The 25,820-nt window shown below is 39.4% G+C and overlaps 1 protein-coding gene across 1 annotated transcript in view; it reads right to left on the reverse strand.

Moving 5' to 3' along the window:
* Positions 1-25,820, reverse strand: part of TERB2 (telomere repeat binding bouquet formation protein 2) — a 43,984-nt gene that overhangs the window by 11,735 nt on the left and 6,429 nt on the right. The window contains exon 6 of the mRNA XM_070378571.1: positions 257-345. Within this exon, the coding sequence (XP_070234672.1) occupies positions 257-345 (89 nt within the window). The remainder of the gene's footprint in view (positions 1-256; positions 346-25,820) is intronic.

Consider the following 25,820-nt stretch of genomic DNA (forward strand, 5'->3'; position numbering starts at 1 on the left):
AAAAGTTGATGCCAGGACAACAGGCATAAACTGGAACTGTCTTATGTAAACACGGATGTGTTTCCACCTTACCAATAGACCAGCATTTTAACACAGGAAATACAGGGCCTATTTTGGGTCAGTTCTGCAGATTAATTTATTTAATGTGTGATGAGGTTCTCCTATTAGTGTGTATGACAGGGAAGTTAGACTTTGTACAAGATATTCCCTTGTTTCTTTCCTACTTGAGTTGACTCTAAATTATATTTTAAATTACCTGTTACCATGTTGTTCACTGGATAGTGCTGAAGAGGAAAGTACATCTGCTTTTCTACAACTGGAGTCCTTATAAAATGCTTTTCTGTGCTATAAAATGAAACATATAGAAAGTCATATTTATATTTGTTTTTTGGACTTGTTATACAAATTAGAAATTATTCCAGGCAATATGTATAGCAATGTATTGCTCTGTGATAAGACTTCAGTCTTATTAGGTGAAACATTAACTATGAACTTCTTTTGTGCTTCCAAACAGACGGGGAAACACTGGAAACAGTGACAGACTATATTTTGGGGGGCTTCAAAATCACTGCAGATGGTGACTGCAGCCATAAAATTAAAAGATGCTTGCTCCTTGGAAGTTATGACCAACCCAGACAGCATATTAAAAAGCAGAGACATTACTTTGCCAGCAAAGGTCCAGCTAGTCAAAGCTATGGTTTATCCAGTAGTCATGTATGGATGTGAGAGTTGGACTGTAAAGAAAGCTGAGCACCAAAGAATTGATACCTTTGAACTGTGGTGTTGGACAACATTCTTTTGAGTCCCTTGGACAACAAGGAGATCCAATCAGTCCATCCTAAAGGAAATAAATCCTGAATGTTCACTGGAAGGACTGATGCTGAAGCTGAAACTCCAATACTCTGGCCACCTGATGCAAAGAACTGACTGATGTGAAAAAAAAAAAACCCTGATGCTGGGAAAGACTGAAGGAGGGAGGAGAAGGGGACAACAGAGGATGAGATGGTTGGATGGCATCACTGACTCAATGGACAAGAGTTTGAGTAAACTCTGGGAGCTGGTGATGGACAGAGAGGCCTGGCATGCTGTGATTCATGGGGTCGCAAAGAGTCAGACATGACTGACTGACTGAACTGAACTGAACAGATATTTTTGGTTTTCTTGACTGCTTCACAAAACAAGTATTTATTGAGTAATAGAGACCTGGTCTTTTCCCCAATATTCTTTAAAGCATAATAATTCAATAATACCTTATAATTAGATAAAAAACATAAATACACATATAATTTTAAATACTCTAAAAGAAAAGGCTCCATTTTAAATAATCGTAACATTTACTGCTATTGTGTTCAAATAACTGGAACTCTATTAATTAGTATTTGCACATTTTAAGCAAAAAATGATGTCTGGGAAAAAACATGAGGTAAACTAAGTGACTCTGAGTTAAAAAGAGAAAAAGTTAAATTATTCTGAGTGTGGTTATATAGTATAATTAATTATATTCTAATTTTTACAGAGCTAAGCCGTTTTCAACTGAAATATCTTGTTTTCTAACTCCCAATAGCAATGTTTACTATATTTAGACTATATATAATCCATAGATAATACAACTGTATGAGAATAAAAACTTCAATAATAAAACATTGAAGTCATCCTTAAATTTATTTTCCTAAAAAATATCTAAAATTATATTGAGTTATAACAAAGACTTTATTTTCAATTTGTTTAAAAGTCCATCTAAAAGAAACTATAGCTTGGAGACTTCCCTGGCGGTCCAATGGTTAGGACTCTGTGCTTCCACTGCAGGGGTCATGGATTTGATTTCTGGTTGGGCAACTAAGATCGTGCATGCCATGAGGCATGGCCAATAAATTAAAAGAAAAGAAATGAAAATAGAGAAACCATAGCTCATTTAGGAAGAGTCCCACAAATAAAGCAAAACAATGTTCCCAGAAAAGTCAGGGACTAAACAAGGATACCCATTATCATTGTTATTATTTACCATGGCTCTAAAATTTCTGGCCAAGCAGAAAGAGATATGGGAGGGAAAAGCAAGAAATGGAAGAGATAGCTACTAAAATAGAAGAGCTATATAGAGAAAAGGAAGAAAAAATACTTTCATTATTAACAAATGATATAAATGTGTACCCTGAAAAGCCAAGAGGAAAAACTGAAATATTTTTAGAATCTTAAAGATTCCAATTGGGTAAATGTAAGACAAATACTCAAAAATAAATAAATTTTCTATGTATCAGCGATGACTAATGAAAATAAAATGGAAAAAATGATCCAATCCACTATAGCAACAAAGTTCATAAAAATCTAGGAATAACATAATAAGCAGTTTCTGATTCTATGTGTAGAAAAATTAGGAAACCTTACTGAGATATCAAAAAATAAAAACAAAAAAGGCATTGTCTTGGATAGGAATACTGAAAATTATCAATTATTTTCAAAGGGATTTTAGTGCTCAAGAAGAAATAATTCTAAAATTCACAGGAACAATCACGTTAGAAGATCTAACAGGAGGTAAGATTAAATTTATAATAACATGAAAAAATACCTAGGAATAATCTTAAAAGAAATATAATATTTATATGAAGAAAATATGAAAAAAATAAATATTTATCTAGTTATTTGGCTACACCAGATCTTAGTTGCAGCATGCGAGATCTTTAATTGCAGCATGTAGGATCTAGCTCCCTGACCAGGGATCTAACTAGGGCCCCCTGCATTGGGAGCACGGATTTTTAGTCACTAGACCACCAGGGAAGTCCCCTGAAAAAAAATTTTTAAGGTCCACAAAAGAAAACTTGAACAAGTGAGGAAAAATATACCATTTTATCAGATAGGAAGGTTCAGCGTCAAAGTTTCCCTAAATTAACCTATAATTTTTGTAATGTTACTAAAAATAACAACAGGAATTTTTAGTATGAACAGGCTGGTTCAAATTCTATCAAAATTCAGATGGAAAAATAAACCAGGAAGAATAGTTAACTAAGAAAATTTGGAAAAGAGTAAGGAGGAGGAACTAGCTCTAGATATTAAATAATATTATAAATAATTAAAACAGTGGTACTGTTGTACGACAAATGAATGTAATAGAATATATTAATAATAAAGTCCAGAAATAGACCCAAATACTTAAAGGGATTTAACCTAGGATAAAGGTGGCATTTCAATACAGTGGCAGGGGGGAGATAAATTATTCATTCAAACCAACAGACAAAAGTAAGTAATTATCTGAAGAAAAAAAAGAAGGTGAGATCCATACCTCACATCTTACACCAAGATATATTTGAAATGTGTCAAAGATTTCAATTTAAAAATATCATTAAGAAAAACCATAGCAAAATAATAATAATCTCATAGAAGGCTTTCTTTAAAAATGACACAAAACGCAAGGAGCCGTTAAAGAAAATATTAGTAAGAAAGAATGAATACAGGACTTTGTCCAGTGGTTAGGAATCCACCTGCCAAAGCAGGGGACACGGGTTCGATCCCTGGTCTGGGAAGATTTCACATGCCATGGGGCAACTAAGCCCCTTGTGCTGAAAATACTGAGCCCTCATGCCAAGCCCATGCCCCACAACAAGAGAAGCCACTGCAATGAGAAGTCCACTCGCTGCAACTAGAGAAAGCCTGTGCACAGCAGCAAAGACCCAGTGCAGACAAAAATAAATAATTTCTTTTAAAAAAAGAATGAATACATATAGTACAAAATTTCTGCATGCAAAACCCATTTTTTATTTATGAAATTTATTTTTTATATAAATTATGTATTTCTTTGGCAAACAGTCTTCACCTTATTTTACCCATAGCACATCTGGAATGCCACACTACAGGATAAGTCTTAACAAGGTCTATATTTCCAAAGTAGCATGGGTCTACCAGGCACTGTAGAGGAAAATAAAGAAAAGCCAGAATCTGCTGAGGTAAAGAAGAGGGAAGGGGTAACATATATTAGAAAAAGGCTAATGTGAAGGTAGAAATATGTTATCACACTGTGTCAGAGAAAGTATAGAAGAATGGTGACTATCCCAGTTTACCCTGGATTGAGGGATTTCTCAGACATGGGCTTTTCAGTGCTAAAACCAAGATTGTCCCAAGCAAATCTGGATGTCTGGTTACCCTAGCCATGTAAATACAAAATCAATTGGAATGTAAGTTGGTTTAACCTCTTAGAGGGCAATTTGACAAGGCCTATCAAGGATACAAAATGTATACACTCCTGACTCAGCAATCCCCCTTCTAAGAATTACTCTACAGACACTTGCACACATACAAAATGACATTACTTGATCAATCACTGAAGCACTGATTTTAACAGCAAATGAGAAATTACCTCAAGTCCAGTAAAAGAGGAAAAGTTAAATAAATTATGGTAAATCCATATAATAAAATACTACACAGCATAAAAATGAAAGCATTCTTTATGTAGTTAACATGGAATGATCTAAAAGGTAAATTATTAAGCGAAAAGAGGAAAGGTGCTGAACAACGTTTATAGAATATTACTATCTATGAAGAAAAGGAAGAATATTTACTTGAATTTGCCAGTATACACATATACAAGAACCTGATAATACTGGTTCCTCTGGGAGGGAAACGGGCTATCTAGAAGCCAGTATATTTCATCAGTTCAGTTCAGTTCAGTTGCTCAGTCATGTCCGACTCTTTGCGACCCCATGAACCGCAGCACACCAGGCCTCCCTGTCCATCACCAACTCCTGGAGTCTACCCAAACCCACATCCATCGAGTCGGTGACACCAATCAACCATCTCATCCTCTGTTGTCCCCTTCTCCTCCTGCCCTCAATCTTTCCCAGCATCAAGATCTTTTCAAATGAGTCAGCTTTTCGCATCAGGTGGCCTAAGTATTGGAGTTTCAGCTTCAACATCAGTCCTTCCAATGAACACCCAGGACTGATCTCCTTTAGGATGGACTGGTTGGATCTCCTTGCAGTCCAAGGGACTCTCAAGAGTCTTCTCCAACAAAAGCATCAACTGTGAACTTCTCCACAGTTAAAAAGCATCAATTCTTCTGCACTCAGCTTTCTTTATAGTCCAACTCTCACATCCATACATGACCACTGGAAAAACCATAGCCTTGACTAGACGGACCTTTGTTGGCAAAGTAATGTCTCTGCTTTTTAATATGCTATCTAGGTTGGCAGAGGCAGTGGCCGAGACGAGCTACCCTGTGCCCAAGGGCAGGGGCAGTGGCCGAGAGGAGCTACCCTGCATCAGAGGTAAGAGTATATTTCATAGTTTCCCCTTTTGTGTATCTTGAATTTTGAACCATATGAATATATTATCTATTAAAAATAAAATTTGACAATAGAAAATAATAAGTAGGCATGAAGAACTAAGGAAAAGATTTTTAAAAGGACAGCAATGAGTTTAGTATTTACATGCCTTGTCAGGTATTAAAATACATAAAGTTAAATAACTTAAAAGAATATTGTATTTAAGTTATATAACTTAGAAGAATATCAAAACAAATCCACAGATTTATGAAATAGAGCATAGCCTAAAAACAGATCTCCAGACATATTAAAAACAACATATGACAAAGAAAATCACACATCAGCTGGAGATAGATTTATTCTAAAAAACTGGTAGAAGTCTAAAAATGGGGAAAGAACAGTGAATTTTACATTTTCTGTGACAGTTATTTGAGGTATGGATAAAAACTATTGGCACCATTGCTCACCAAGTTTGTGTTCAATAAACAGAGGTGTTTATGACTTTAAAAAACTGGTGGAAACTTATTTGTAAGACAGAAATAAATTTTGATCTTCAACTGTTAACATATACCATATACAAAATGAATACCTGCAGAATAAAAAACCTATTTGATATCTAAATGGGAAAGGACTTTTCTGGACATAAAAGCAGTAAAAGAAAAAGAAAAGTGATTAGTTTAACAATGTAAAAATTCAAAACTTATGTCTCCAAAAAATATAAGACAGATAAACATCTGAGGAAACAATGTGACAAACTGGATATGTGGCAATGTGACAAAAAGTATAATATAGCTATTATATAAAGGTATCAGACAAGTTGATAAGAAAAACAGTAAGACTCCCAGTAGAAAATGAGGAAAGGGTAAAAATAAGTCATAGAAAAGGACATGTAAAATGCTAATAAAAAAGATTCAAACCTACTAGTAATCTAATAAAAAATGCAAATTAAACCAAGAACCTATTTTTCATCTATTAAGTTAGCACAAGACTTATTAATATACTGATGAGGATGCAGTGAGACAAACACTGGTGGGATTTTTAAATTTTTACTTTTATGGGAAGCAACTAACAATAGGCATCATGGCCTTTAAAAACATTCATGTTTCATTAATATCATAAAATCCACATCTGAGAATTTACATTAAGAAAATTATCTAGGGAATTTCATGGCTGTCCAGTGGTTAGGACTCTGTACTTTCACTGCCAAGTAGCTGGTCAAGAAACGAAGATCCTGGAAGCAACATGGTGCAGCCAAAAAAAAACAAAAAGAAAATTATCTAAAAAGTGGAGAAAGATTTATTTTTAAAAAGATACTTATGAAGGTGCTACGAGAATAGCAAACTATAAATTTTTTTTAATTTAAAGGGAGGTGGTTAAACAGACAATAAGATTAAATGCCAATACAGCCATTACAGACATAATATCAAATAAGGTTTTTCAAAATGGGGAACTGCCCATACAATAATAAACAGAAAATCAAGAGACAGACTCTCTGCTGTCCGACCTCAACTCTACTTAATGTGTACATGGAACTCGCTTCAGTGATGTCCAACTCTTTGCAATCCTATGGACGTCTATGCTCATGTGTCTGGTTTCTCAACCACCAGCCTCCTCTGTCCATGAGATTTTCCAGGCAAGAATACTGGAGTGGGTTGCCATGCCCTCCTCCAGGGGATCTTCCTGACCTAGGGATGGAACCCATGTCTCTTACATCTCCTGCATTGCCAGCTGGATTCTTTACCACTAGTGCCACCTGGTAAGCCCATTTAATGTGTGTATCTGTATAAAACTAGCAAGAAATGTACTAATGTTGATGGTGGTTATCTGAGTGGTGGGTTTGCTTACAATTTAAATTTTCTTTATTCTTGTTGTTGTTGTTAGTATTTTCCATTTTGTCAAACTAGATGCATTACATTTATTATAAAACAAGAACAAGAAAAATAAGCAAAAATTCATGCCATTTTCAGAAGATTTGGGAACGTACTGGGAAAGAAAAACAGCACAATGATTAAGAGTTTGGACTCTAGAATTGGTTTCAAATTACCTTCACTACTTAAATAATACCAGGTGAATTATTTAACTCTCTGAACCTGTTTCCTCAATTGTAAAACAAGGCTAATACTATTTATCTATCTTATAGAGTTGTGAGAATCAAATGAAATACTGTGAATGGCTTAGCTCATAAATGTCTTTCATTTGGCACGTGTTCAATAACTAATTCACCATTCAGTGTTCAATATTACACGCTCTGGTGGTTCCACAAAGAAAGACATCTACCTTTATTTTTGTTGTTATTTTGTTGTTACTGGAAAATATTAGACATATTTCCCCCAGATTTGTAAGCTCTCTTTGTATATTAAGGAAAACAGCTTTTGTCAAATGTTTTTTCAAGTATATATTTTTCTTTTAACTTGGTTTATATTTCTATTTCCAGGTACAAGTTTAAAATAGTTTTGGTAGTCATATTATCAATCTTTTCCTTATGGTTCTGCATTTTGCAGGACAACCATTTCTTGAAGGAAAAAAAAAAAACACACATCTGTTATCTTCTCTAGTCAAGTGAATCACTGGGAGTTACTTTTTAATCTCTATTTCCTGGAGGCGGTCCTAAGATGGTGGAGGAATAGGACAGGGAGCCCACTTTCTCTCCCACAAATTCATCGAAAGAACATTTGAATGCTGAGTAAATTCCACAAAACAACTTCTGAATGCTGGCAGAGGACATCAGGCACCCAGAAAGGCAGCCCATTGTCTTCAAAAGGAGGTAGGACAAAAGATAAAAAGAGAGACAAAAGAGGTAGGGAAGGAGATCCCTCCCCGGAAGGGAGTCTTAAAAAAGAGAGAAGTTCCAATGCCATTCTCCCAAATCATCCCACCCAGAGGGATGGTACGGGGAGGGAGAAGGGAGGGGGCTTCAGGATGGGGAACACGTGTATACCTGTGGCGGATTCATGTTGATGTATGGCAAAACCAATACAATATTGTAAAGTAATTAACCTCCAATTAAAAGAAATAAATGTATACTTAAAAAAAAAAAAAAAAGAAGTTTCCAAACACCAGGAAACACTCTCTCCGGCGGGTCTGTGGTGAGCCTTGGAATCTCAGAAGTCAAAATAACCGGGAGGAAAAATAAATAATTAAAACCCACAGATTACGGTGCCTAACAGCAACTCCCAACAGAGCAGCAGCCCATATGTTGGCAACCCCACAAGCAAGCGGGGGGCTGCACAGGGAGGCGCGGGCTGCATTGCTTTGGGCAAGGACCGGGCCTGAATGCCCCGAGAGCAATCTGAGGGAACTAGCTTGAGATAGTAACCCAGACTGCGGGATAACTATAAAAGCCTTAATCTAAGACACCGCCAGAACAAAGGCCCACTCACAGAACAAAGGACTGAGCAGAGCTAGCCGGCTGTGGACCGGCCGATCCCCCACCGGAGACAGACAGGTGAGGGCAGCCAGAGCCGGAAGGGGGCAATCGCAGCCCCAGAGAGGCATCCCATACCAAACTGCAAGCAGACTTTGTTGCTAACCAAGACTTCTTGGGATTCTGGATGGTCAACATTCGCCAGGAGGGTCACAGCCAGAGATCAGCTCCCCAGAAGAGACACAGGGCACACCTGAGAAGGCACGCCCATTGTACACCCAGAAAACCAAGCGGCTGGGACGGGGGAGGGGATAAGTCATAGCCTTCAACTGGGGGCAACTGTGCTCGCCAAGCACCTGGTCACTTAAGCCACTCAGAACTGGGACGGGCACATAACGCAGGCCCAACCGAGTCTGCACCTTTGTGGAGTACCCGAGAACCTGAACCTGAGCGGCTTAGACCTGGGTTGTGCCATGCAAACCAGGGCCAGCATCAGACAGTTCCCAGCAGAGCAACCTAAAGCCTGAGCAGTGTAGACTGGGAAAGCACACACGCTGTGAGCAGGGTCAAACCCAGCGTGACTGAATCACTGTGAGCACATGCCAGTGATATTTGTTTGCAGTGTTCCTACCTCCCCACAGCACGACTGAACAAGTGAGCCTAAAAAAAGTGACCACCACTGCCCCACCTTGTGTCAAGACAGAAATTAGACACTGAGGAGACCAGCAAACAGAAGAAGCTAAAATAAACAGAGGGAACCGCTTTGGAAGTGACAGGTGCAATAGATTAAAACCCTGTAGGTTAGCACTGACCACATAGGAAGGGGCCTATAGACCTTGAGAAGTACAAGCTGGACCATGGAACTATCAGAAAATGAAGTGACCCCACACTGTCTGGAACAGCTCCAGAGAAAGTCCTAGATATATTTTTATTATCAATTTTTAAATTAAAAATTTTTTTTCTTTTAAGTCCCCTATTACTCCTTTAATTTTCACTTTTATAACCTATTACCTTGCAAAAAAAAAAGACCATATTTTTAAAGCAAACTTCACATATATATTTCATAACTTTTGTGACTTTGTTGTTTTGTTTTCTGTTAATACTGTATTTTTGAGAATCTAATCTCTACTCTAGATTTTTAATCTTTGCTTTTTGGTATTTGTTATCAACTTTCTACCTTTAAGAACACGATCTTCGGTACCCATTTTTACGTGAGAGTGAGATCACTGGCCTGACTGTTCTCTCCCGCTTTAAACTCCTTTTTCTCCACCAGGTTGCCTCTATCTCCCCCCTCCCCCTTTTCTTCTCTACCCAACTCAGTGAATCTCTTTGTGTGTTCCAGGCTGTGGAGAACACTTAGGGAACAGATTACTGGCTGGATCTGTCTCTTTCCTGCTGATTCCCCCTTTTATCCTCCTGATCACCCCTGTCTCCTTCCTCCCTCTTCTCTTCTTTATGTAACTCCGTGAACATCTCTAAGCAGTCCAGACTGTGGAGAGCACATCAGATCAGATCAGATCAGATCAGTCGCTCAGTCGTGTCCGACTCTTTGCGATCCCTTGAATTGCAGCACGCCAGGCTTCCCTGTCCCATCACCAACTCCCGGAGTTCACTCAGACTCATGTCCATCGAGTCCGTGATGCCATCCAGCCATCTCATCCTCTGTCGTCCCCTTCTCCTCCTGCCCCCAATCCCTCCCAGCATCAGAGTCTTTTTCAATGAGTCAACTCTTCACATGAGGTGGCCAAAGTACTGGAGTTTCAGCTTTAGCATCATTCCTTCCAAAGAAATCCCAGGGCTGATCTCCTTCAGAATGGACTGGTTGGATCTCCTTGCAGTCCAAGGGACTCTCAAGAGTCTTCTCCAACACCACAGTTCAAAAGCATCAATTCTTTGGCGCTCAGCCTCCTTCACAGTCCAACTCTCACATCCATACATGACCACAGGAAAAACCATAGCCTTGACTAGATGAACCTTTGTTGGCAAAGTAATGTCTCTGCTTTTGAATATGCTATCTAGGTTGGTCATAACTTTTCTTCCAAGGAGTAAGCGTCTTTTAATTCATGGCTGCAGTCACCATCTGCAGTGATTTTGGAGCCCAGAAAAATAAAGTCTGACACTGTTTCCACTGTTTCCCCATCTATTTCCCATGAAGTGATGGGACCGGATGCCATGATCTTCGTTTTCTGAATGTTGAGCTTTAAGCCAACGTTTTCACTCTCCACTTTCACTTTCATCAAGAGGCTTTTGAGTTCCTCTTCACTTCCTGCCCTAAGGGTGGTGTCATCTGCATATCTGAGGTTATTGATATTTCTCCCGGCAATCTTGATTCCAGTTTGTGTTTCTTCCAGTCCAGCATTTCTCATGATGTACTCTGCATATAAGTTAAATAAACAGAGTGACAATATACAGCCTTGACAAACTCCTTTTCCTATTTGGAACCAGTCTGTTGTTCCATGTCCAGTTCTAACTGTTGCTTCCTGACCTGCATACAGATTTCTCAAGAGGCAGGTCAGGTGGTCTGGTATTCCCATCTCTTTCAGAATTTTCCACAGTTTATTGTGATCCACACAGTCAAAGGCTTTGGCATAGTCGATAAAGCAGAAATAGATGTTTTTCTGGAACTCTCTTGCCTTTTCTATGATCCAGCAGATGTTGGCAATTTGATCTCTGGTTCCTCTGCCTTTTCTAAAACCAGTTTGAACATCAGGAGAGCACATAGGGAAGTGATTACTGGCTAGCTCGCTCTCTCCTCTTTTGATTCCCCCTCTTCTCCTCCTGGTCACCTCTATCTCCTTCCTCCCTCTTCTCTGTGTAACTCTGTGTACCTCTCCAGGTGTCCCTCACTGTGGAGAAACTTTTCATCATTAACCTAGATGTTTTATCACTGGTGCTGTATAGATGGAGAAGTCTTGAGGCTACTGTAAGAATAAGACTGAAAACCAGAGGCAGGAGGCTTAAGTCCAAATCTTGAGAACACCAGAGAACTCCTGAATCCAGGGAACATTAATCGATAGGAGCTCATCAAATGCCTCCATACCTACACTGAAACCAAGCACCACCCAAGAGCCAAAAAGTTCCAGAGCAAGACATACCACTCAAATTCTCCAGCAACACAGGAACATAGCCCTGAGCTTCAATATACAGGCTGCCCAAAGTCACACCAAAGCCGTTGATATCTCAAAACTCATTACTGGACACTTAATTGCACTTCAGAGAGAAGAAATCCAGCTCCACCCACCAGAACACCAACACAAGCTTCCCTGACCAGGAAACCTTGACAAGCCACCCATCCAGCCCCACCCACAGCAAGGAACCTCCACAATAAAGAGGAACCACAAACTGCCAGAATACAGAAAGGCCACCCAAAAACACAGCAATATACACAAGATGAAAAGGCAGAGAAATACCCACCAGGTAAAGGAACAGGATAAATGCCCACCAAACCAAACAAAAGAGGAAGAGATAGGGAATCTACCTGATAAAGAATTCTGATTAATTATAGTGAAAATGATCCAAAATCTTGAAAACAAATGGAGTTACAGATAAATAACCTGGAGACAAGGATAGAGAAGATGCAAGAAAGGTTTAACAAGGACCTAGAAGAAAAAAAAAAAGAGTCAATATATAATGAATAGTGCAATAAATGAGATCAAAAGTACTCTGCACGGAAGCAACGGTAGAATAACAGAGGCAGAAGATAGGATAAATGAGGTAGAAGATCAGTTCAGTTCAGTCGCTCAGTCGTGTCTGACTCTGCAACCTCATGAACTGCAGCATGCCAGGCCTCCCTGTCCATCACCAACTCCCAGAGTTCACACAAACTCATGTCCATCGAGTCAGTGATGCTATCCAACCATCTCATCCTCTGTTGTCCCCTTCTCCTACTGCCCCCAATCCCTCCAAGCATCAGAGTCTTTTCCAATGAGTCACTCTTCGCATGAGGTGTCCAAAGTAATGGAGTTTCAGCTTTAGCATCAGTCCTTCCAATGAACACCCAGGACTGATCTCCTTTAAATGGACTGGTTTGGATATCCTTGCAGTCCAAGGGACTCTCAAGAGTCTTCTCCAACACCACAGTTCAAAAGCATCAATTCTTCGGCACTTAGCTTTCTTCACAGTTCAACTTTCACATCCATACGTGACCACTGGAAAACCATAGCCTTGACTAGATGGACCCTTGTTGGCAAAGTAATGTCTCTGCTTTTCAATATGCTATCTAGGGTGGTCATAGCTTTTCTTCCAAGGAGTAAGCGTCTTTTAATTTCATGGCTACTATCACAATCTGCGCTGATTTTGGAGCCCCAAAAAATAAAGTCTGACACTGTTTCCACTGTTTCCCCATCTATTTCCCATGAAGTGATGATGGGACCAGATGCCATGATCTTCGTTTTCTGAATATTGAGTTTTAAGCCAACTTTTTCACTCTCCTCTTTCATTTTAATCTAGAGGCTTTTGAGTTCCTCTTCACTTTCTGCCCTAAGGGTGGTGTCATCTGCATATCTGAGGTTAATGATATTTCTCCCGGTAATCTTGATTCCAGCTTGTGCTTATTCCAAGCCCAGCGTTTCTCATGATGTACTCTGCTGAGAAGTTAAATAATCAGGGTGACAATATACAGTCTTGACGTAATCTTTTTCCTATTTCGAACCAGTCTGTTGTTCCATGTCCACTTCTAACAGTTGCTTCCTGACCTGCATATAGGTTTCTCAAGAGGCAGGTCAGGTGGTCTGGTAGTCCAATCTCTTTCAGAATTTTCCACAGTTTATTGTGATCCACACAGTCAAAGGCTTTGGCATAGTTAATAAAGCAGACATAGATGTTTTCCTGGAATTCTCTTGCTTTTTCCATGATCCAGCAGATGTTGGCAACTTGATCTCTAGTTCCTCTGCTTTTTCTAAAACCAGCTTGAACATCCGGAAGTTCACGGTTCACATATTGCTGAAGCCTGGCTTGGAGAATTTTGAGCATTACTTTACTAGCGTGTGAGATGAGTGCAATTGTGCGGTAGTTTGAGCATTCTTTGGCATTGCCTTTCTTTGGGATTGGAATGAAAACTGACTTTTTCCAGTCTTGTGGCCTCTGCTGAGTTTTCCACATTTGCTGACATATTGAGTGCAGCACTTTCACAGCATCATCTTTCAGGATTTGAAATAGCTCAACTGGAATTCCATCACCTCCACTAGCTTTGTTCATAGTGATGCTTTCTAAGGCCCACTTGACTTCACATTCCAGGATGTCTGGCTCTAGGTCAGTGATCACACCATCGTGACTATCTGGGCCGTGAAGATTTTTTTTGTACAGTTCTTCTGTGTATTCTTGCCATCTCTTCTTAATATCTTCTGCTTCTGTTAGGTCCATACCATTTCTGTCCTTTGTCGAGCCCATCTTTGCATGAAATGTTCCCTTGGTATCTCTAATTTTGTTGAAGAGATCTCTAGTCTTTCCCATTCTGTTGTTTTCCTCTGTTTCTTTGCATTGATGGCTGAGGAAGGCTTTCTTATCTCTCCTTGCTATTCTTTGGAACTCTGCATTCACATGCTTATATCTTTCCTTTTCTCCTTTGCTTTTTGATTCTCCTGTTTTCACAGCTATTTGTAAGGCCTCCCCAGAAGCCATTTTGCTTTTTTGCATTTCTTTTCCTGACAGAATGTGGTCTACTGGTGAAGGGAATGGCAAACCACTTCAGTATTCTTGCCTTGAGAACCCCATGAACAGTATGAAAAGGCAAAATGATAGGACACTGAAAGATGAACTTCCCAGGTCAAAGGTGCCCAATATGCTACTGGAGATCAGTGGAGAAATAACTCCTGAAAGAATGAAGGGATGGAGTCAAAGCAAAAACAATACCCAGTTGTGGGTGTGACTGGTAATAGAAGCAAGGTCCGATGCAGTGAAGGGCAATATTGCATAGGAACCTGGAATGTTAGGTCCATGAATCAGGGCAAATTGGAAGTGGTCAAACAGGAGATGGCAAGAGTGAACCTCGACATTCTAGGAATCAGTGAACTAAAATGGACTGGAAAGGGTAAATTCAACTCAGATGACCATTATATCCACTACTGTGGGCAGGAATCCCTTAGAAGAAATGGAGTAGCCATCATGGTCAACAAGAGAGTCCAAAATGCAGTACTTGGATGCAATCTCCAAAATGATAGAATGATCTCTTTCATTTCCAAGGCAAGCCATTCAATATCACAGTAATCCAAGTTTATGCCGCAACCAGTAACACTGAAGAAGCTGAAGTTGAACGGTTCTATGAAGACCTACAAGACCTTGTAGAACTAACACCCAAAAAAGATGTCCTTTTCATTATAGGGGACTGGAATGCAAAAGTAGGCAGTCAAGAAACACCTGGGGTACCAGGCAAATTTTGCCTTCGAATACAGAATGAAGCAGGGCAAAGACTAATAGCGTTCTGCCAAGAAAATGCACTGGTCATAGCAAGCACCCTCTTCCAACAACGCAAGAGAAAACTCTACACATGGACATCACCAGATGGTCAACACCAAAATCAGATTGATTATATTCTTTGCAGCCAAAGATGGAGAAGCTCTATATAGTCAGCAGAAACAAGACTGGGAGCTGACTGTGGCTCAGATCATGAACTCCTTATTGCCAAATTCAGACTTAAATTGAAGAAAATAGGGAAAACCACTAGACCATTCAGGTATGACCTAAATCAAATTCCTTATGATTATACAGTGGAAGTGAGAAATAGATTTCAGGGACTTGATCTGATAGATAGAGTGCCTGATGAACTATGGACAGAGGTTTGTGACATTGTACAGGAGACAGGGATCAAGACCATCCCCATGGAAAAGAAATGCAAAAAAGCAAAATGGCTGTCTGGGGAGGCCTTACAAATAGCTGTGAAAATAAGAGGTAGAAGATAGAAGGGTAGAAATAAATGAAACAGAGAGGAAAAAAGAAAAAAGCATTAAAAGAAATGAGGACAGTCTCAGAGACCTCTGGGACAATGTTAAATGCCCCAACATTTGAATCATAGGAGTCCCAGAAGAAGAAGACAAAAAGAAAGACCATGAGAAAATACTTGAGGAGATAATAGTTGAAAATTTCCCTAAAATGGGGAAGGAAATAATCACCCAAGTCCAAGAAAGCCAGAGAGTTCCAAACAGGATAAATCCAAGGCAAAACACCCAAAGACACATATTAATCAAATTAACAAAGATCAAACACAAGAACAAATATTAAAAGCAGCAAGGGAAAAACAACAAATAACACACAAGGGGATTCCCATAAGGATAACAGCTGATTTTTCTATAGAAACTCTTCAGGCCAGAAGGGAATGGCAAGACATACTTAAAGTGATGAAAGAAAATAACCTAAAGCCCATATTACTGTACCCAGCAAGGATTCCATTCAAATATGAAAAAGAAATCAAAAGCTTTATAGACAAGCAAAAGCTGAGAGAATTCAGCAGCATCAAACCAGCTCTCCAACAAATGCTAAAGGATTTTCTCTACACAGGAAACACAGAAAAGGTGTATAAACTTGAACCCAAAACAATAAAGTAAATGGCAATGGGATCATACTTATCAATAATTACCTTAAATGTAAATGGGTTGAATGCCCCAACCAAAAGACAAAGACTGGCTGAATGGATACAAAAACAAGACCCCTATATATGTTGTGTACAAGAGACCCACCTCAAAACAAGGACACATACAGACTGAAAGTAAAGGGCTGGAAAAAGATATTCCATGCAAATAGAGACCAAAAGAAAACAGGAGTAGCAATACTCATATCAGACAAAATAGACTTTAAAACAAAGGCTGTAAAAACAGACAAAGATGGACACTGCATAATGATCAAAGGATCAATCCAAGAAGAATATATAACAATTATAAATATATATGCACCCAACATAGGAGCACGGCAATATCTAAGACAAATGCTAACAAGTATGAAAGGGGAAATTAACAATAACACAATAATAGTGGGAGACTTTAATACCCCACTCACACCTATGGATAGATCAACTAAGCAGAAAATTAACAAGGAAACACAAACTTTAAATGATACAATAGACCAGTTAGACCTAATTGATATCTATAGGACATTTCACCCCAAAACAATGAATTTCACCTTTTTCTCAAGCATACCAGAACCTTCTCCAGGATAGATCACATCCTAGGCCATAAATCTAGCCTTGGTAAATTCAAAAAAATGAAATCATTCCAATCATCTTTTCTGACAACAATGCAGTAAGATTAGATGTCAATTACAAAAGAAAAACTATTAAAAATTCCAACATATGGAGGCTGAACAACACGCTGCTGAATAACCAACAAATCATAGAAGAAGTCAAAAAAGAAATCAAAATATGCATAGAAATGAAAACACAACAACCCAAAACCTATGGGACACTGTAAAAGCAGTGCTAAGGGGAAGATTCCGGAGAAGGCAATGGCAACCCACTCCAGTACTCTTGCCTGGAAAATCCCATGGACCGAGGGTCCTGGTGGGCTGCAGTCCATGGGGTCACTAGGAGTCGGACACGACTGAGCAACTTCACTTTATTTTTTCACTTTCATTCATTGGAGAAGGAAATGGCAACCCACTCCAGTGTTCTTGCCTGGAGAATGCCAGGGACGGGGGAGCCTGGTGGGCTGCCATCTGTGGGGTCGCACAGAGTCAGACACGACTGAAGTGACTTAGCAGTAGAAGCAGCAAAGGGAAGATTCAGAGCAATACAGGCTTACCTCAAGAAACAAGAAAAAAGTCAAATAAATAACCTAACTCTACACCTAAAGCAACTAGAAAAGGAAGAAATGAAGAACCCCAGGGTTAGTAGAAGGAAAGAAATCTTAAAAATTAGGGCAGAAGTAAATGAAAAGAAACAAAGGGGACCATAGCAACAATCAACAGAGCCAAAAGCTGGTTCTTTGAGAAGATAAATAAAATTGACAAACCATTAGCCAGACTCATCAAGAAACAAAGGGAGAAAAATCAAATCAACAAAATTAGAAATGAAAATGAAGGGCTCACAATAGACAACACAGAAATACAAAGGATCATAAGAGACTATCATCAGCAACTATTTGCCAATAAAATGGACAACTTGGAAGAAATGGACAAATTCTTAGAAAAGTACAACTTTCCAAAACTGAACCAGGAATAAACAGAAAATCTTAACAGACTCATCACAACCACGGAAATTGAAACTGTAATCAGAAATCTTCCAACAAAAAAAAGCCCAGGTCCAGACAGCTTCACAGCTGAAGTCTACCAAAAATTTAAAGAGCCAACACCTATCCTACTCAAACTCTTCCAGAAAATTCCAGAGGAAGGTAAATTGCCAAACTCATTCTATGAGGCCACCATCACCCTAATACCAAAACCTGACAAAGATGACACAAAAAAGAAAACTACAGGCCAATATCACTGATGAACATAGATGCAAAAACCCTTAACAAAATTCTAGCAAACAGAATCCAACAACATATTAAAAAGATCATACATCATGACCAAATGGGCTTTATCCCAGGGATGCAAGGATTCTTCAATATCCACAAATCAATCAACGTAATACACTACATTAACAAATTGAAAAATAAAAACCATATGATTATCTCAATAGATGCAGAGAAAGCCTTTGATAAAATTCAACATCTATTTATGATAAAAGACCCCTCAGAAAGCAGGAATAGAAGGAACATACCTCAACATAATAAAAGCTATATATGATAAACCCACAGCAAACATTATCCTCAATGGTGAAAAATTGAAAGCATTTCTCCTAAAGTTAAGAAAAAGACAAGGGTGCCCACTCTCATCACTACTATTCAACATAGTTTTGGAAGTTTTGCCCACAGCAATCAGAGCAGAGAAAGAAATAAAAGGAATCCAGATTGGAAAAGAAGAAGTAAAACTCTCACTGTTTGCAGATGACATGATCCTCTACATAGAAAACCTGAAAGACTCCACCAGAAAATTACTAGAGCTAATCAATGAATATAGTAAAGTCAGGATATAAAATCAACACACAGAAATCCCTTGCATTCCTATACACTAACAATGAGAAAACAGAAAGAGAAATTAAGGAAACAATTTCATTCACCATTGCAACAAAAAGAATAAAATACTTAGGAATATATCTACCTAAAGAAACAAAAGACCTATATATAGAAAACTATAAAACAATGGTGCAAGAAACCAAAGATGACACACATAGAGGGAGAAATATACCTTGTTCAGAAGAATCAATATAGTGAAAATGAGTGTACTACCCAAAGCAATCTATAGATTCAATGCAATCCCTATCAAGCTACCAACAGTATTTTTCAAAGAACTAGAACAAATAATTTCAAAATTTGTATGGAAATACAAAAAACCGCAAATAGCCAAAGCAGTCTTGAGAAAGAAGAATGGAACTGGAGGAATCAACCTGCCTGACTTCAGTCTCTACTACAAAGCCACAGTCATCAAGAGAGTATGGTACTGGCACAAAGACAGAAATATAGATCAATGGAACAAAATAGAAAGCCCAGAGATAAATCCATGCACCTATGGACACCGTATCTTCAACAAAGGAGGCAAGAATATATAATGGAGAAAAGACAATCTCTTTAACAAGTGGTGCTGGGAAAACTGGTCAACCACTTGTAAAAGAATGAAACTAGAACACTTTCTAACACCATACACAAAAATAAACTCAAAATGGATTAAAGATCTCAACGTAAGACCAGAAACTATAAAACTCCTAGAGGAGAACATAGGCAAAACACTCTCCGACATAAATCACAGCAGGATCCTCTATGACCCACCTCCCAGAATATTGGAAATAAAAGCAAAAATAAACAAATGGGACCTAATTAAACTTAAAAGCTTCTGCACAACAAAGGAAACTATAAGCAAGGTGAAAAGACAGCCTTCAGAATGGGAGAAAATAATAGCAAATTAAGCAACAGACAAATTAATCTAAAAAATACATAAGCAACTCCTGCAGCTCAATTCCAGAAAAAATAAATGACCCAATCAAAAAGTGGGCCAAAGAACTAAACACACATTTCTCCAAAGAAGACATACAGATGGCTAACAAACACATGAAAAGATGCTCAACATCACTCATTATCAGAGAAATGCAAATCAAAACCACAATGAGGTACCATTTCATGCCAGTCACAATGGCTGCAAATCAAAAGTCAACAAGCAATAAATGCTGGAGAGGGTATGGAGAAAAGGGAACCCTCTTACACTGTTGGTGGGAATGCAAACTAGTGCAGCCACTATGGAGAACAGTGTGGAGATTCCTTAAAAAACTAGAAACAGAACTGCCTTATGACCCAGCAATCCCACTGTGGGCATACACACTGAGGAAACCAGAATTTAAAGAGACACGTGTACCTCAATGTTCATCGCAGCACTGTTTATAATAGCCAGGACATGGAAGCAACCTAGATGTCCATCAGCAGATGGATAAGAAAGCTGTGGTACATATACACGATGGAATATTACTCAGCCATTAAAAAGAATACATTTGAATCAGTTCTAATGAGGTGGATGAAACTGGAGCCTATTATACAGAGTGAAGTAAGCCAGAAAGAAAAACACCAATACAGTATACTAACGCATATATATGGAATTTAGAAAGATGGTAACAATAACCTTGTATGTGAGACAGCAAAAGAGACACAGATGTATAGAACAGTCTTTTGGACTCTGTGGGAGAGGGCGAGGGCAGGATGATATGGGAGAATGGCATTGAAACATGTAAATTATCATATGTGAAATGAATCGCCAGTCAAGGTTCGATGCATGATACAGGGTGCTCGCGGATGGTGCAGGGGATGAACCAGAGGGATGGGATGGGGAGGGAGGTGGGAGGAGGGTTCAGGATGGGGAACACATGTACACCCATGGCAGACTCGGCAAAACCAATACAATATTGTAAAGAAAATAAATATATAAAACTGAAAAAAATAAAATAAGAAAAAATTTCCTTTTCCCATTCTTCTCTTACAAGGTCACTTAGGATAACTCTTCTCTCCTTTACTAATTCCTTAATATCTTCATGGTCTCAACTTTCCAATTTCATTTTTCTTCCTAACCTTACCAGTTTCTTATCTCAAAAAGGATAACAAGTTCAAAGGAGTTCTATGAATGGAGATTCAGTTCAGTTCAGTTCAGTCGCTCAGTCATGTTCAACTCTTTGAGATCCCATGAACCACAGCATGCCAGGCCTCCCTGTCCATCACCAACTCCCGGAGTCTACCCAAACCCATGTCCATCGAGTCGGTAATGCCATCCAACCACTTCATCCTCTGTCATCCCCTTCTCCTCCTGCCCTCAATCTTTCCCAGCATCAGGGTCTTTTCAAATGAGTCAGCTCTTTGCATCAGGTGGCCAAAGTATTGGAGATTCAGCTTCAGCATCAGTCCTTCCAATGAGTATTCAGGACCGATTTCCTTTAGGATGCACTGGTTGGATCTCCTTGCAGTCCAAGGACTCTCAAGGGTCTTCTCCAACATCACAGTTCAAAAGCATCAGTTCTTCGGTGCTCAGCTTTCTTTATAGTCCAACTCTCACATCCATACATGACTACTGGAAAAATCATAGCCTTGACTAGACGGACCTCTGTTGGCAAAGTCATGTCTCTGCTTTTTAATACAAAGACCTAGAATATGGATATTCAAACTTAAGTGGTGGATTATCTATAAGTCACGGGACCATGAAGCAATAGTTCACTAAAATTAAATACACAACTTTGTGCTACATCAGATAACAATGTATATCAAATTAAGGAAAACTATATAGGAGGTACAAAAGGAACAAGAAAATATTATGGGAAAAAACTTGAAGGTAAAAAAACTACACTATATAAATTAAACTCATTAATTTTTATATTGAAGAAAGATCATTTTATTTCAGCAGCTAAATCCCATACTTTCAATAGTTAATGCTCCCTATGAACATCTAGAAACCACTGAAGTGGAAAATATAGTATTGGGACTAGATAGTGAATAAGCCTGAAAGAAGGGTGCATCTCACAGATTAGCCCTAACACAATGCCAAGTCCATGTTTGTTTGTCTTTTAAAATATAACTTTTATTTCTTAAGCCAAAGTAGCCACATTATACACAATTTGGAAAAGAGGGAAATCCTCTTCCTAATCCTCCAATCCTAATAAAATTACTAATATTTAGTTTATTTCCTTATTATATTATATACATTTTAAAATAATATCACAGTAATCAAAAAAATCCTGTTTCTTTTCTGTAAGGATAGTCTAGCATAATATGGTTAAATGCATGGGTTCTGGAATTAGACTGACCCAGTTAAAATCCTGCTTCTCCTCACTTATTAAAAGTTTGTGTGACTTTGGGGAAATTACTTCATCTACCTACACTTGTGTTCCCTCCCTGTTGTTTGACCTGAGGCCAGACCATCACCAGTGGAGGTGATGAGGATAACAGTGACCTCCTTCAGAAGGGTCGTGCACACACTGCCACACTCAGTGCCCCTGACCCTGCTGCACACCACCACTGACCCACACCTCCGCCAGAGATGCCACGACACTCACAGGCAAGTCTGGGTCAGTCTCTTGTGGGGTCACTGCTCCTTTCTCCTGGGTCCTGGTGTGCTCAAAGTTTTGTTTGTGCCCTCCAAGAGTCAGTTCCCCAGTCCTGTGTAAGTTCTGGCCACTCTGTGGTAGGGTTAATGGTGACCTCCTCCAAGAGGGCTTAGCCATACCCAAGGAGGGAACACAGCCGTGCCCATCAGAACAGGACCCAGTTTCCCCCTCAGTCAGTCTCTTCCATCAGGAAGCTCCCATAAGCCCCTTATCCTTATCCATCAGAGGGCAGATAGAATGAAAACCATAATCACAGAAAACTAATCAAACTGACCACATGGACCAAAGCCCTGTCTAACTCAATAAAACTATGAGCCATGCTGTGTAGGGCCACCCTATACAGATGGGTCATGGTGGAGAGTTCTGACAAAATGTGGTCCACTGGAGAAGGGAATGGCAAACCACTTCAGTACTCTTGCCTCATGAACCCAGGAACAGTATGAAAAAGCAAAAAGATAGGACACTGAAAGATGAACTCCCCAGGTCAGTAGGTGCCCAATATGTTATTGGAGAACAGTGGAGAAATAACTCCAGAAAGAATGAAGAGACAGAGCCAAACCAAAAACAACACCCAGTTGTGAATGTGACTAGTGATGAAAGTAAAGTCCGATGCTGTAAAGAACAATATTGCATAGGAACCTGGAATGTTAGGTCCATGAATCAAGGTAAATTGGAAGTAGTCAAACATGATACGAGTGAATATTGACATTTTAGGAATCAGCGAACTAAAATGGACTGGAATGGGTGAATTAAACTCAGATGACCATTATATCTACTATTGTGGGCAAGAATCCCTTAGAAGAAATGGAGTAGCCATCAAAGTCAATAAAAGAGTCCAAAATGCAGTACTTGGATGCAATCCAAAAAACAACAGAATGATCTCTTTTCATTTCCAAGGCAAACCATTCAATATCACAGTAATCCAAGTCTATGCCCCAACCACTAATGCTGAAGAAGCTGAAGTTGAACGGTTCTATGAAACCTACAAGACCTTCTGGAATGAACACCCAAAAAAGATGTCCTTTTCATTTCAGGAATGCAAAAGTAGAAAATCAAGAGATACCTGGAGTAACAGGCAAGTTTGGTCTTGGAGTACAAAATGAAGCAGGGCAAAGGCTAAAACAGTTGTGCCAAGGCAACATACTTGTCATAGCAAACACCCTCTGCCAACAACACAAGAGAAGACTCTACACATGGACATCACCAGATGGTCAACACCAAAATCAGACTGATTATATTCTTTGCAGGTGAAAATGGAGAAGCTCTATATAGTCAGCAAAAATAAGACTAGGAGCTGAATGTGGCTCAGATCATGAACTCCTTATTGCAAAATTCAGACCTAAATGGAAGAAAGCAGGGAAAACCACTAGACCATTCAGGTATGACCTAAATCTTATACAGTGGAAGTGACCAACAGATTTAAGGGATTAGATCTGATAGACAGACTGCCTGAAGAATGATGAACAGAGGTTCATGACATTGTACAGGAGGCAGCGATCAAGATCATCCCCAATAAAAAGAAATGCAAAAAAGGCAAAATGGTTGTCTGAGGAAGTAAAAGGCAAAGGAGAAAAGGAAAGATATACCCATTTGAATGCAGAGTTCCAAAGAATAGCAAGGAGAGATAAGAAAGCCTTCCTTAGTGATCAATGATAAATTAGAGGAAAACAACAGAATGGAAAAGACTAGAGATTTCTTCAAGAAAATTAGAGATCCCAAGGGAACATTTCATGCAAAGAAGGGCACAATAAAGGACAGAAATGGTATGGACCTAACAGAAGCAGAAGATATTAAGAAGAGGTGGCACCAATACACAGAAAAAGTATATAAAAAAGATCTAGTGACCCAGATAACCATGATGGTGTGATCACTCACCTAGAGCCAGACATCCTGGAACATGAAGTCAAGTGAGCCTTAGGAAACATCACTACAAGCAAAGCCAGTGGAGGTGATGAAATTACAGTTGTGCTATTTTAAATCCTAAAAGATGATGCAGTGAAAGTGCTGCACTCAGTGACTGTGTGAGTGAAAGTCACTCAGTCATGTCCAACTCTTTGAGACTCCATGGACTGTCCCTCGAATTCTCCAGGCCAGAATACTGGAGTGGGTAGCCTTTCCCTTCTCCAGGGGATCTTCCCAACCAGGGATCGAACCCAGGTCTCCCACACTGCAGGCAAGTTCTTTACCAGCTGAGCCACGAGGGAAGCCCAAGAACACTGGAATGGGTAGCCTATCCCTTCTCCAGAGGATCTTCCAGACCCAGGAATCGAACCAGGGTCTCCTGCATTGCAGGCAGATTCTTTAAAAACTGATCTATGAGGGCTCAATATGCCAGCAAATCTGGAAAACTCAGCAGTGGCCACAGGACTGGAAAAGGTCAGTTTTCATTCCAGTCCCAAAGAAAGGCAATGCCAAAGGATGTTCAAACTATCACACAATTGCACTCATCTCACATGCTAGCAAAGTAATGCTCAAAATTCTCCAAGTCAGGCTTCAACAGTACATGAACCATGAACTTCCAGATGTTCAAGCTGGATTTAGAAAAGGCAGACGAACCAGAGATCAAATTGCCAACATCCACTGGATCAAAAAAGCAAGAGAGTTCCAGAAAAACATTTGCTTTATTGACTACACCAAAGCCTTTGACTGTGTGGATCACAAAAATCTGTGGAAAATTCTTCAAGAGATGGGAATACCAGACCACCTGACCTGCCTCCTGAAAAATGTATCTGCAGGTCCAGAAGTACAGCTAGAACCGGACATGGAACAACAGACTGGTTCCAAATTGGGAAAGTACGTTAAGGCTGAATATTGTCACCCTGTTTAGTTACCTTATATACAGAGTACATCATGAGAAATGATGGGCTGGATGAAGCACAAGCTGGAATCAAGATTACTGGGAGAAATACCAATAACCTCAGATACGCAGTTGACACCACCCTTATGGCAGAAAAGTGAAGAACTAAAGAGTCTCTTGATGAAAGTGAAAGAGGAGAGTGAAAATGTTGGCTTAAAACTCAACATTCAGAAAACTAAGATCATGGCATCCAGGCCCATCCTTCATGGCAAATAGATGGGGAAACAATGGAAACAGTGACAGACATTATTTTGGGGGGCTCCAAAATCACTGCAGATGGTGACTGCGGCCATGAAATTAAAAGATTCTTGCTCCTTGGAAAAAAGACTATGACCAACCTAGACACCATATTAAAAAGCAGAGACATTACTTTGCCGACAAATGTTTGTCTAGTCAAAGCTATGGTTTTCCAGCAGCCATGTATGGATGTGAGAGCTGGACTATAAAGAAGGCTGAGTGCCGAAGAACTTATGCTTTTGAACTGTGGTGTTGGAGAAGACTCTTGAGAGTCCCTTAGACTACAAGGAGATCCAACAGTCAATCCTAAAGGAAATCAGTCCTGAATATTCATTGGAAGGACTGATGCTGACGCTGAACCTCCAATACTTTGGCCACCTGATGCAAAGAACTGACTCACTAGAAAAGAACCTTGATGCTGGGAAAGATTGAAGGCAGGAGGAGAAGGGGACGACAGAGGATGAGATGGTTGGATGGCATCACCGATTCTATGGACATGAGTTTGAGTAAACTCCG

This window comes from Bos mutus, chromosome 10 (genome assembly GCF_027580195.1).
Source record: "Bos mutus isolate GX-2022 chromosome 10, NWIPB_WYAK_1.1, whole genome shotgun sequence".
NCBI lineage: Eukaryota > Metazoa > Chordata > Mammalia > Artiodactyla > Bovidae > Bos > Bos mutus.